This window comes from Sus scrofa, unplaced genomic scaffold, assembly GCF_000003025.6.
Source record: "Sus scrofa isolate TJ Tabasco breed Duroc unplaced genomic scaffold, Sscrofa11.1 Contig437, whole genome shotgun sequence".
Classification (NCBI taxonomy): Eukaryota; Metazoa; Chordata; class Mammalia; order Artiodactyla; family Suidae; genus Sus; species Sus scrofa.
The window spans coordinates 58,773-73,256 of NW_018085207.1; the positions used below are offsets into that span (position 1 = coordinate 58,773).

At 37.8% G+C, this 14,484-nt stretch overlaps 1 protein-coding gene across 20 annotated transcripts in view; it reads right to left on the bottom strand.

Annotated features, from left to right (window-relative positions):
- The window catches only part of LOC100518053 (paramyosin), a 121,092-nt gene that overhangs the window by 57,998 nt on the left and 48,610 nt on the right, over nt 1–14,484 (bottom strand). Inside the window, exons 13-16 of one of the 20 annotated variants that reach the window (XM_021082063.1) lie at nt 13,105–13,149; nt 9,222–9,242; nt 7,602–7,610; nt 6,622–6,642 (exon numbers count right to left, since the gene is read on the bottom strand). The exons of the other annotated variants lie outside the window; for them this stretch is intronic. Coding sequence (XP_020937722.1) covers nt 6,622–6,642; nt 7,602–7,610; nt 9,222–9,242; nt 13,105–13,149 — 96 coding nt within the window. The remainder of the gene's footprint in view (nt 1–6,621; nt 6,643–7,601; nt 7,611–9,221; nt 9,243–13,104; nt 13,150–14,484) is intronic. 20 annotated transcript variants of the gene reach the window in all.

A 14,484-nucleotide genomic window follows, 5' to 3' on the forward strand; every position in this document is an offset into this window, starting at 1 on the left:
GATTTCAGTCCTAAACGAGAGTGAAAGTGGTTGTAAATCAAACAGCTGAGCATATTTGGAAAAAACCTCGTACTGCAGAAGCTTGAAAGTGGCAGAACTTTGAAATGTGTAATTACTAATGTTAGTGACATTTAGCTGACACAAAGAAATGTCTGCCTAGATTGTATCAAGAAGAGAAATCACAGAAGCAGGAATGGAAGTAAACAGAATAACCAATGCAGAAGGCAACTTTGATCTGCAATGACTAAATAACAAGAAAAATCATGTAAGTTTTATGTCTGCAGGTGTTGGGGTAGATGGGAACTGCGTGTTGAAGACAAAGTTATGGGAATCGTATGAAACCTGCTTAGGTACAAAGTGATATAAGTTGTGAGATATACCTTTTTCCTCTTACTAATCAGTCAAATAAAATGAAGGAAACACCTATCCACTAAAAACAAGAGGTCAATGGCAGCAAGAGGAGAGGTCAAAAATTTCAAGTTCAAGTGGCCCTCCACTGAGGAGAATCTAAATCATGAGGTTCAATGTCCAAGTAAGTAATGGGAAGTAGTGCAGGTTTAAGTCCATACTTTCTGGTTCCCACATGAATGTGAGATTGGAAATGGCCTCATCAGAGGAAGTAGAATAGGAGTTCCTCCTGATTAAGCATTTTCAGGCATTGGGCTTGTGTTGGGCCGCCTACCTTTTTCAGAATAAAATGTTCCATGAGCAGATATACTAGAGATGTATTTAATAAGGGATGATGGAGTTCCCTGGTGGCTCTGCAGGTTAAGGACCTGGTGTTGTCACAGCTGTGGCTCAGGTCCTGGTGTGGCTTGGGTTTGATCCCTGGCCCTGAAACTTCTGCATGCTGTGGGTGTGGCCAGAAAAAGAGTGATGAGGAAACATACAGTAAAGAGTAAACCCTCCTCTACACATGCGTTAATGGAGACTTAGGCACTCTTAGCTTCCTACAAAGTGTAAAGAGATAGATGGCTAAATGCAATTTCTCCAAGACAAAAATGTAAATTAAAGCATGTCAAGAGTATAGGGGTTGGAAAAACCTAGTGTTTGACTTAGCGTTTTCTGTAAAAACTCATTACAGTTTGCCAAGCAATACCACTCTTCATTTCACTAACATAACATTTCATTAATGAGAGATCTGTTATCACATGACCTTCCCTGGACAGATGATATCCTTCTAAACACAGTAAGAACATTTGCAGGTTGCGGAACGAGTAATTTTGAAAGCTAAGATGCCACACTATTTTAGGTAAACTATTTATATACCTGGGAACAACTGATTAATAAGATCAAGGTTTGTGGGAGAGTTAACTTAGAGCTCACTGCATTCTTGACCAGTGGATGACAGGAGAAAATGAGCCGTTGACTGAGCAGAAGGTAGAGAAACTTCATTCAGCAAATGTGGAGTTTGCTTTCCACTTCAAGTTTGGGCCAGTATCAGTTGCATGGTTATTGTCCCTTGAACTTGAAAAGTGACAATGATTCTACCTCAGTGGTCATTTATCAGAAAACGTACACAGGATGGAAGAGGTGTGCTGATGAGCCTAATACCTATTGTTTTTTACTTTACATTTAAAATCATAATCAAATTAACAAGTCTCTGGAGATGTATAAATGAGGGAAATAAATCTAATGTTTATAGGAAAGAAAAGATACTCCATGAAAATCAAGGTGTGGGAAGGCATAGAATGGGGAAAACCAAACAGAAGATTTTAAAATGGGAGTAGGTCCATATCAGAAAATTGGAGGGCAAAGAAGGGAAAGAGAAGCAGTGGAAGTCATGCAGATAGAAATGCAGGGAACATTAGAATCATTTCAAGGTTATGAGGCAAAGAATGTCAGAAAACTTTACCAAATAGTTTCCGACGTTCCGCTGAAAAATAAAATGAGAAGGTCAATGTAAACCTCAAAAAACAAAGATAATTCACTCTTACTAAAAATTTGCATTTAAAGTGCATCTCATTCATAGTCTGGTACACACAAACACAAAACAGTAACACACATATGGAACCATTTGTATACGGGAGCACTCAGACCCGCGGAGACACACACACATGCTAAGCCATTCAGAGTGCCCAAATAGTCACTTTTGCTAAGAACCATTTCCAGAAATGGAGAGGGGCATAACCTGAGTCAGTTTACTATATTGAGAGAGGATTTTAGAAATGTTAGTTCTGGGGGTAATTTTTTTCATAAAGTTAGTAATCACTTTTTGTCAGTAGTTAGGCTTTCACTCTTCAGTTTGTATGATTAAGTGAGGTATTTGGCTTTCAGTGGGGAAACTAAAGACTACAAACTAGAAATGCTGGATAGGGTGTGGAGGAAGGGGAACCCTCTTACCCTGTTGGTGGGAATATAAATTGGTGCAGCTACTAGGGAAAACAGTATGGCGAGTCCTTTGACAATGAAAAATAGAGTTACCATATGATCCAACAATCCCACTCATGGACATAGATCCAGAAAAGACAAAAACACTCATTTGAAAAGATGTACACATCCCAAAGTTCATAGCAGCACTGTTTATAAGAGCCAAGACAAGGAAGCAACCTAAGTGTCCATCAACACATGAGTGGATAAAAAAGATGTGATATGTATATGTATACATAGATATGTGTATGTGTACACAGATATAACTAATGAAATATTGCCATTGGCAGGAATGTGGCTGGACATAGAGGTTATCATACTATAAGAAGTAAGTCACACAGAGAAAGACAAATATCACATAACATACATGTGGAATCTAAAAAAGAAATACAAATGAATTTATTTTCGAAACAGATACAGACACACAGACCCCAGAAAACAAACTTAAGGCCCCCAAAGGGGGAAAAAGATGGGAGAGGGATGATTAGAAATATGGGATTAGGAGGGCAAATTCTACCAAACATACAAAGAAGAATTTATACCCACCCTCCTTAAGTTTTTCAAAAGGTTGAAGAAGAAGGCACACTCCCAAAGACATTCTGTGAAGCCACCATCATCCTAATACCAAAACCAGACAAAGATATCACCAAAAAAGAAAACTATAGGCCAATATCTTTGATGCATATAGATGCAAAAATTCTCAACAAAATTTTAGCCAACCGAATCCAACAACATATAAAAAAGATCACACACCACGACCAGGTGGGATTCATCCCAGGTGCACAAGGAAGCTTCAACATACACAAATCAATCAACATCATACACCCCATGAACAAAAGAAAAGTCAAAACCCACATGATCATCTCAATAGATGCCAGAAAGCATTTGACAAAGTCCAACATCCATTCATGATCAAAACTCTTACCAAAGGGGGTAGAGAGGGAACATTCCTTAACATAATAAAAGCCATTTATGGCAAACCCACAGCCAATATAATACTCAATGGAGAAAAGCTGAAAGCCTTCCCACTAAAATATGGAACAAGACAAGGATGCCCACTCTCATCACTGTTATTCAACATGGTATTGGAAGTCCTAGCCACAGCAATCAAGATACACAAAGGAAATAAAAGGCATCGAAATCGGAAGAAAAAGAGGTAAAACCGTCACTGTATGCAGGTGACATGATACTATATGTAGAAAACACCAAGGACTCAACCGAAAACTACTTGAACTGATCAACAAATTCAGCAAAGTAGCAGGATATAAGAGTAACATTCAAAAATCAGTCACATTTCTGTATACTAACAACGAAATATTAGAAAAGGAATACAAAAATACGATGCATTTTAAAATTGCACCCCCCAAAAATCGAATACCTGGGAATACACCTGACCAAGGAGGAAAAGGACTTAGATTCTGAGAACTATAAAACATTAATCAAGGAAATTAAAGAAGCTGTAACGAAATGGAAAGATATTCCATGATCCTGGGTTGGAAAAATTAATATTGTAAAAATGACTATACTACCCAAAGCAATCTACAGATTCAATGCAATCCCTATGAAATTACCCATGACATTTTCCACAGAACTAGAACAAACAATCCAAAAATTTATATAAAACCACAAAAGACCCAGAATTGCCAAAGCAATCCCGAGGAACAAAAACCAAGCAGGAGGCATAACTCTCCTAGACATCAGGCAATGTTACAAAGCCACAGTCATCAAGACAATGTGCTACTGGTACCAGAACAGACATACAGACCAATGGAACCAAATAGAGAACCCAGAAAAAAACTCAAACACCTATGGTCAATGAATCTTCAACAAAGGAGGCAAGAACATAAAATGAGAAAGAGAAAGCCTTTTCAGCAAGTATTGCTGGGAAACCTGGACAGCTGCATGCAAATCAATGAAACTAGAACACAGCCTCACACCATGCATGAAAATAAACTCAAAATGGCTTAAAGATTCAAATATAAGATAAGACACCATCAAACTCCTTGAAGAGAACATAGGCAAAACATTCTCTGACATCAGTCTTACAAATGTTTTCTCGGGTCAGTCTCCCAAAGCAACAGAAATAAAAGCAAAAATAACCGATGGGACCTAATCAAACTGACAGGCTTTTGCACAGCAAAGAAAACCAAAAAGACAACTTACAGAATGGGAGAAAATAGTTTCAAATGATGCAACTGATAAGGGCTTCATCTCTAAAATATACGAGCAACTTACACAACTCAACAGCCAAAAGGCCAACAACTGAATCAAAAAATGGGCAAAAGACCTGAACAGATATTTCTCCAAGGGAGATGTACAGATGGCCAACAAGCATATGAAAAAATGCTCAATATCCCTGATTATTAGAGAAATGCAAATCCAAACTACCACGAGATACCACCTCACACCAGTCAGAATGGTCATCATTAATAAGTCCACAAACAACAAATGCCTGAGGGGGTGTGGAGAAAAGGGAACCCTCCTGTACTCTTGGTGGGAATGTGAGCTGGTACAACCACTATGGAGAACAGTATGGAGGTACCTTAGAAATCGATACATAGAACTACCATATGACACCACAATTCCACTGTTGGGCATATATCCAGACAAAATTTTCCTTCAAAAAGACACATGCACCCGCATGTTCATAGTAGCACTATTCACAATAGCCAAGACATGGAGACAACCCAAATGTCCATCAACAGATGACTGGATTAGGAAGATGTGGTATATATACACAATGGAATGCTACTCAGCCATTAAAAAGAACAAAACAATGCCATTTGCAGCAACATGGATGGAACTAGAAACTCTCATACTGAGTGAAGTAAGTCAGAAAGAGAAGGACAGATACCATATCATATCACTTAAATCTGGAATCTATTATATGGCACAAATGAACCTTTCCACAGAAAAGAAAAACATGGACTTGCAGAATAGACTTGTGGTTGCCAAGTGGGAGGGGGAGGGAATGGGGTGGATGGGGAGCTTGGGGTTAATAGATGCAGATTATTGCCTTTGGAAGGATTAGCAATGAGATCCTGCTGGGTAGCACTGGGAACTCTGTCTAGTGACTTATGATGAAGCATGATAATGTGAGAAAAAAGAATGTATACATGTATGTGTAACTGGGTCGCCATGCTATACAGTAGAAAATTGACAGAACACTGTAGATCAGCTATAATAAAAAAACAAAAATAATTCTATAAAAAAGAAATATGGGATTAACAGATACACACTGCTATGTATAAAACACATAAGCAATAAGGATTTCCTGTGTAACACCGGGAAATATATTCAATGTCTTGAAACAACCTATAATGGAAAGTAATCTGAAAAAAGATATTACACATGTATATCTGAATCACTTTGCTCTACATTTGAATGTAACATCATATTGTACATTTACAATAGTTCAATAAACAAAAAGTTTATTGCTGTAGTGTGAAAGATATTTGATATCGTAATAGGTAATTGCATGTCATGAAATTTTAATGAAAAGTGGTATTTTAGAGGTAAGTTATAATGGACCAATTCCTGAAGTATAAGTCCTATAATTATTTATCAAGATTTTCAATATGGCAAAACTAATATTGTGTTACTGATAGAGCAACAAAATAGAATAATATGGTATTTTTCATTAAAATTTTTCCAAGAGAATCAAAACTTTTTGCTTACCTGGAAATGCTTGGATAACATGTTAAAGAGCAGTGGAAAAATGAGCCTCAAGTTCCCATTAACTAATGATTGATATTTATAAAGGAGAGGACAGTGGATGGACAAATGTCACTCACATGATAGACATCTTCTCTCATCTCTACATGTTTGAGGCAGTGTCATTGGCAGGGAAATGTTCTCTTGAACTTGGCATAGGTGACAGGGTTCCTATCTTTGGATTGTGTTTCAGGAAGACAAACAATGTGCCTGTCAACTTAATGCCCTTCATCCCAGCAACTTGTCAGGGAAACAACTGCATGGCTCTAGAAAACAGAAAAAGCCAGTGTCCATCGAGAAAGAAAGGTAAGGAATGAAAAGAGGAGGAATGGGAAATTATGGATGGTTGGGAGATGACGTTACATTGAGGTAATTAAGAATGAAATGCATACACGTATAATTGGGGAGGGAAGGGCCGACATCCAGGAGAAGAGCAAGGCAGAGGACGGATGTAGATTCAAAGGCAGGAAATGATAATGCCAGGAGAAAACTGTCATTTTAATGGGTTTGGAAGCAAAGGGATTTTTGAAAACTTACCTAGACTTTTCTCAGGTCCCTCTGAAAAGGAAAATGGAGATATCAATGTAAATATAATGTAGAAAAGGGAAGGTAATACAAATTTAAGGCACTATTCATATTTCATATTAAACCCACGTGGATGCACCCACAAATAAACACATGTACATGAAAGCACTTTCACACTCATACACATATACGCATATCCAGTGGCTGAGGACTCAGTGTTATCTGAAGAGCGTTCTTCATAAATGAAAATGGGCATAAAATGAGTGAGTATTCTGATTTGAGTGAACGTTTTAGAACTGGAACTTCTCATGCTAACCTTTAAAATGTTCCTCATCCCTTTGGATACAGTTAGGCTTTTATTGTTCAGTTTATAGGATGTCATAAGTACTTTGCCTTTTAATTAAAGTGTGTATTCAATCCGTTTATTATGCTATCTACATGACACATACAGCCACATATGCTGAATTGGAGGATCTTACATCATTGCTTCTAGAGGTACTATAGGGTATATCACCTGGGCTCCATTACTAAGAATACCTTCATTATCCAATGAATATATAATATTGTGTATGTTTCTCTTTTAACTATACTTAAATACAATTTTATTATGTTCTGTGAAAAGACGTATTAATGGATGTGAAGTAGATCTAAATCATGTGACTTGAGCATGTCTTGGACAAAATTTTCACTTTGGCCACTGTGACAAACCATTACTTCAGAGGCATACGATTAGTAAAAAATGCTCGACTTAAAAGGAATGTCTGTGAATACACTGCAATAACAGGACAAATCAGATAGTAGTATTGAGGGATGATTGAATAGCAAATATACGGGGAAAGCTTCAGGTGCAAAGGTAAGATCCCAGGAAAAATCATGTAAAATATGCACATGTTGGATTTGAGAAAGATGGTCTTTGGAAGCTGAAGGGAAAGGCACAGTTAACCGATAAAATCATGCTTAAGCACACAGGGAAATGCATTCATGGGACTTACCAGTTTCCTCTTCATATTGGTCAATAAATGAAAAAAAGAAAGAAAGAATTCATTCAAGATGAGGGCACAATACCAGGAAGTAGGAAAACAAAACTTTCAAACACCTCCAAAGTTATTTCTGATCGTTGTCTTCTGAGAATTGGAACTGCAAAATTCAAAGACTATCTCAGCAGTCAAAGGAAGCATCATTTCATTTCCATGCACCTTCTGATGACAAAGGGACTGAGCTGGAAATCACAGAATGGAAGGCAGTAAATGGCCCTCCCTCTGGTTTAAGAGATATAGAATTATTTCAATCGTTGGTTTGTACTCGGCCTTGTATCTTTTTCAGAGTAAAAGGAAAACACGCACTCATAACACAAAACAGGTGCTTGTAAAGGGAGAGGAAACATAGACTCAAGTCACCATTGCACAATACTTTGTGTGTAGACGTATGGCTTCATACAAACATTAAGTCTGTATGTACTTGAATTGGTTTCCCTTTGAAATAGAAATTATCACTAAAAATACCATTCCATGGAGCATGTTAAATTTCTAATTGCATTTGTATTGTAAGATACCATCTTGGGCAAAATTCCAAAGTAAGAGTTTCCATGTCTTGCACATGAAACATTGAAAATTGAGAGGCACGTAGCAATTGAAAATTTCCTGTGAGGAGTTCCCATTGTGGCTCAGAGGGTTAAGGACCGACATAGTCTCTTGAGGGTCCAGGCTCGATCCCTGGCTTCAGTGAGTGGGTTAAAGATCCAGTTTTGCCATGGCTGTGGCATAGGCTGGCAGCTATAGCTCTGAGTCAACCCCCAACCCAGGAACTTTCATGTGTCACAGGTGCAGCTCTGGAAAAAAAAATGGTAAAGATAAGAAAAAAAAGAAAAATTCCCTGTGGACTAAATTCCTTCTGCAAATATATAACAGGAATTGAAGTTTAATAAAATTAAATAGTTTCACTGAAAAAGTTAAAGAGAAAGAAATGTTCGTATAATTGTCTGTATTAAAATTTCAATGAGAATCATAAAAAAATTTTGTGTACTTTGGAATGCTTGGGTAATATGTTCCAACGCAGTGGAAAAATGAGCCTCAAACTCATACTTGACCAATGGCCAATATCAGAACTTGCACCTGCCTTGAAAGGACAATGGATGGACAAACTGAGCTCAGCAAGTGAGAGTCCTCTCTCATCTCTTAGATCATGAAAATATCACTGGTATCAAAATTGGCCAATGAATATGAAATGTGTCCAGGCGTCCTAACACTGGATATGGTCCAGGAAAATATACAAAATGGAAAGGGTGTTCCTATCAACCTAGTGCCCCTTATCCCACCACCTTCTAAGTGACATTATAGCACATGCCTGGACAATGGAAAAAGTCATTGTCAACTGGGAAAGACTGCTATGGAGTGGGGAAAGAAGGAATTGGAAATCATGGGAGGTGGGAAATACAAAGAAAGAGAACTTCATCTGGGAAACATCCATAAGCTATCAGTTGAGGAAGTAGAAGCAGATGTTCAGGAGATGTGTGAGCCAATGAATGGTATCAGATTACAAGGCAGGGAATGTTAAGGCAACAGGAGAGCAGTCACTTTGATTGGGGGCGATTTACAGATTTTCAGAAAATTTACCGTATTCTCTCTGATGTTGTTCTGAAATTCAAATGGAGAGATCGATGTAAATATCATGAGAAATGAGAAGAACATTCAAATTGAATGCAAGATTTATACATGAGAATAAACCTATGAGGGCACAAATACACACCCACACACACCCACACATACACACTCTAAATACACACACATAAATGCAGTGGTACTGAGCCAGTTCTGTCCAGAGAGGATTCTCCCTGACGTGAAAATGGTATTACATTAGTGAACTTAGTGGTCCATTTCTTTTCCTTTTAGACATTCGTTATGGTTTTATTATTCAGTTTGTATGATTTTATAAATATATTGCCTTTCCATTTACATATATCATTGAATGTATATTCTCCAATAAATACTAGACGGGAGGATCTTGAAGCACTGCTTCTAGGGATACTATAGGGAAATTTACTTGGGCTCCCTCTAGTCACAATATTTTCACCAACAGAGAAACGCACAACTTTCTGTTTTTTTTTTAATTTCTATTTTGATCAATGCCTAACTAATGTTCTTCTTAATCAAATTCCATGAAAAGAAGGGCAGGAAGTGTCACATGGCAGTGAAATTGTCTAAATCAAATCACCTGACATATCTTGAACAAAACTTTCACATTATTAGTGAAAATGCCAATATTTCAGATGCGTGTGTTTAATAAAGCTTATGTGGCTCAAAAGGAATATCTGCATAGATTGCAATCAAACGACAAATCCAAGAAGCAACAATGTGAGATCACTGAAGAGCAAAGGAAGATGCCAACACTCAGAGCAACGACAAGGTAGAAATTGGGTAAACAGTCAGAAATATGTGAGTTTTTTCAACTTCCATACACCCCTTTGATGAAAGAGAACAAGACTGGCAATACACCGATGCAAGGAAGTAGAATGGAGTGCTACCTATCCCTCTGGGATACAAAATATATCAATCACTGATTCTGCTTTTGCATTTTTCCTCCGACATTTTTCATCATAAAATGAAAACACGCACTTATTCACAAGAGAGATATTTGAAAAGAGATGAAAAGGACAAAATAAAGTTATTATCTGTCTCCAACTCTTCTGTAGCAGTAATCATATATTCTATATATATTAAATCAGTATGTTTGTAAGATGAATTCTCTTTGAATTAAAAATTGTCATTGCAAAAAGATGACTAAGAGGTTACTGACTTGCTATGAATTATATGTGTGTGTAAGAAATGTATTTGACAAAACCCATGGTTATTGTTGCCCATGTATTTCACCTGAAAAATTGAGAATTGAGAGATGTACAATAATTGAACATTCCCTGTGATTTAAAGTCCTTCCACACATATTTAATAGGAATTGCAGTTTATGTAAACAGTAAATGTGATATTGAAAATGACAAAAACACAATAATTTCTGCAGTGAGAAAATATTCTGAGAATATTCATGGGACATATTTTCATACCTGGGATTCTTTGGGCAATCAAAATTCTGTCACAGTTGGAGAATAAGCCTTGAATTTGCATTGACTGGTCAATGAGAGCATAAATTTCATAGGCTTTGAAATTAGTTTGGGAAATCTCTATTCATTTGGGAAAGTTTCATTGGCATCAGAATGAGCCCTTGAACCTGAAATATGTGATAGAGTTCCCATCTTGCGGTGTCCTGGAAAAATATACAGAGTGGAAACAGTGTGCCTTTCAACTGAGTGCTGTTCCTCTCAACAACTTCCTAGTGAAACCAGAACAGGTCACAGAAAGACAAAATGTTAGTGTTTAGAGGAAGAAAATGATACAGAGCAGAAAAAATAAGAATTGAAAAGGATTCAAGAGAGAGAAACCAAGGGAAACTAAGTACATGATATGAGAATTTATATGTTAAAAATTAGAGAAAGTCAGAAATTCAGGAGTACAAAACAAGGAAAGGTGTATGAATTAGCAACAGGGAATCTCAAGGCCTCGAGAAATCGGTAGTGTAAAAGGGATTTGTGAGTTAACATATTTCCAAAAAATTTACCTTTTTTCCCTGAGGATTTCCTGAAACATAAAAAGTAAGGAGATCAAAGAAAATATAATGGGTAAATACAAATAAAATATGAAATGAGTAAGAATTGATGTTTAAAATAAAATTAAACTTTCCAGAATGCAGATGAACATACACTCACACACACACACACAAATACTTTGCATTTTGGCACATGTACACACGCACACATAAGTACAGTGTTTGAGGTCTCACTTTTGTCCATAGTGTGTATTCTCCCAAAATGAAAATTGCACAAAATGAGTGAATTTACTGTTGAGAAAAAGTTTCAGGAATATTACTTCTCATGTTCAACTTTTTTGTTTGTCTGTTTCTTTTTAGGGCGGGCGGCACACCCATGGCATATGGAGGTTCCCACGCTAGGGGTTGAATTGGATCTGCAGCTGCCTGCCTACACCACAGCCATAGCAATGTCACATGTGCGCCTTGTCTATGACCTGCACACACAGCTCACAGCAATGCCAGATCCTTAACCCACTGAGCAGGGCCAGGGATTGAACACACATCCTCATGGACATAGTTGGGTTCATTACTGCTGAGCCACAATGGGAACTCCCTCGTGTTCACCTTTTAAAAATGATCCTGATCCCTTTTGTCATTAGTTAGGCTTTTTAATTCAGTTTGTGATATTTAATAAGGTTTTTTTAACCAATATGAATATACAATTCTGTATTGCAAAGGCTATGTGGTATAGAATTTCTACAAAACTAAATTAGAACATATTGAACCACTGCTTTTAGTAGTATCACAGGGTAATTTTCTTGTGCTACCCTACTTAGAAAATTTTCGTCAACTGATGGATATATAAAAGTGTGTTTTATAAATTTATTTTTAACTAATGCCTAAATTCAGTTCTTTATAATAAAATTCCATGAAAGGAAAGGAAACAAAGTCTTCAATGGCAGTAGATCAGATCTAAGTCAAATGTTGTGAATATATTTTGGACAAAACATTCACGTCAGCCACTCTGAAAAGGCTGGTACTTCGGAGGTGTATGAGTAATATAATTTACTTGACTCAAAATTAGTATCTGGGAGTTCCCATTGTGGTGCAATGGAAAAGAATCTGACTAGTATCCATGAGGACATGGGTTCGATCCCTGGCCTCCTTCAGTGAGTTGAGGATCCAGCATTGCCATGAGCTGTAGTGTAGGTCACAGATGTGGCTCAGATCTGGCATTGCTGTGGCTGTGGTGCAGGCTGGCCCCTGCAGCTCTGATTCGATCCCTAGCCTGGGAAATTCCACATGCTGCAAGTGTGGCCCTAAAAAGAAAAAAACAGTAGTATCTGCATAAATTGTAGCAACATAGCAAATCAAAAATCAATAACTTGAGATAATAAATATATCAACTATTGATCTTGCATTGAGTCTTCTACCTTTTTCAGAATAAAAGGAAAACCTCTGCTCATACATGGGAAGGTGCTTAAAAAGTGATGACGAAGAACAGAGTAAAGGCACTCATGTGTCCAAAACTATTTGAGCAGTATTGTCAGGTAAATCCCCTATATACATTGATTGACTCCCCTTGAAATTAAAAAAAAATTGTTGAAAAAAATGCCTCCTTGACATTACAAGGAGGATACTATAGTTCTAAGGATTGTATTCTGTAAGAAAAAAAAAAGGCAGCATTCTAGAGTAATTGCTTCATGCATCTTGCTGGTACTTGCAGGAACATTTAGTCACAGGACACCCAACGTACTTGGCTCCTGCTTCTTTTGACCCACAACTGATAAAAGGAGAGATGCATTAGATCACCGTCCCGGCCAAGTATATTATCTATCTCCACTGCCACATTATTTGGCGATATAATTAGCTCTTGCCAATGGAATGTGAATAAAAGTTATTGAGGAGGTTATTTCTTGCCTGAAACAGGAATCCCCTGTGACTTTCTCATGATCTCCTCTCTTTCTGCAGTAAAAGTGAAAAAAAAAAAGAGTTATGTACTTCTAACTTTGTTGAATTTATTCAATTTCCCCAGTTTTTATTGTGATGAAATATACCAACAAGATTTACTATCTTCACCATTTTTCATGTGTAGAGCTTGGTTGTATTCAGCACATTCCTATTGCGCAAACATCATCAACAACCATTCCAGAACTCTTTTTACTTGCAACCCTGAAACTCTGTACCCATTAATAATAAACTTCCCACGGTTCCCTCTCCCCACCTCCTGCAAACAGTCACTCTCCTTTCTTTTTTCTTTTTCTTTCCTTTTAAAAGACATGTCTCCATTTTCCCCATGCTCCAGTTTCTGGTAGCCACCATTCTACTCTGTTTCTATGGGTTTGACTTTTTTCTTTCTTTCTCATTTTTTGTGTAAGAGTCCACATATAAATCAGATCCTGCAATATTTGTCTTTATATGTCTGGCTTATTTTCGTGAGCAAAATGTCTTCCATGTTCATCTACCTTGTCACAAAAGCTAGGATTTTATTCCTTCTTTTTCTTTTTCTTTTGGTCATTTTGCCATTTCTTGGGCCGCTCCCACGGCATATGGAGGTTCCCAGGCTAGGGGTCGAATCGAGCTGTAGCCACCGGCCTACACCAGAGCCACAGCAACGCGGGACCCGAGCCGCGTCTGCAACCTACACCACAGCTCATGGCTGTGCCGGATCCTCAACCCACTGAGCAAGGCCAGGGATCGAACCCGCTACCTCATGGTTCCTAGTCGGATTCGTTAACCACTGCGCCATGACGGGAACTCCGGATTTTATTCCTTCTTAAGGCTGAATAATATATCATTGTATACCTATCCACATTTTCTTTGTACATTCATCTGTTGTACACTTAGGTTTTGCAGTATCTTGGTTATTGTGCATAATGCAGCAGTGAACATAAGAGTGCAAATATTACTTTGAGATTCTGATTTTAATTCCTTTAAGTGCATATACAGAAAAGGGATTGGTGGATCATATGATAGGGGGTTGTTGTTTTGTTTGTTTTTTGCTTTTTAGGCCTGTACCCATGGCATATGGAAGTTCCCAGGATAGGGATCCAATTAAAACTGCAGCTTCTGGCTTATGTCACAACCACAACAATGCCAGATCCAAGCTGCGTCTGTGACCTACAACAGAGCTCGTGCAAAGCCTGAACCCATTGAGCGAGGCCAGGGGTCAAACCCACATCCTCATGGATGCTAGTTGGGCTCCTTACCACTGAGCCATGATGAGAAGTCCTGATACCTGACTTAATTTTTGAGGTACTTCCATACTGTTTTCCACAAGAACTGTACCACTTTACCTTC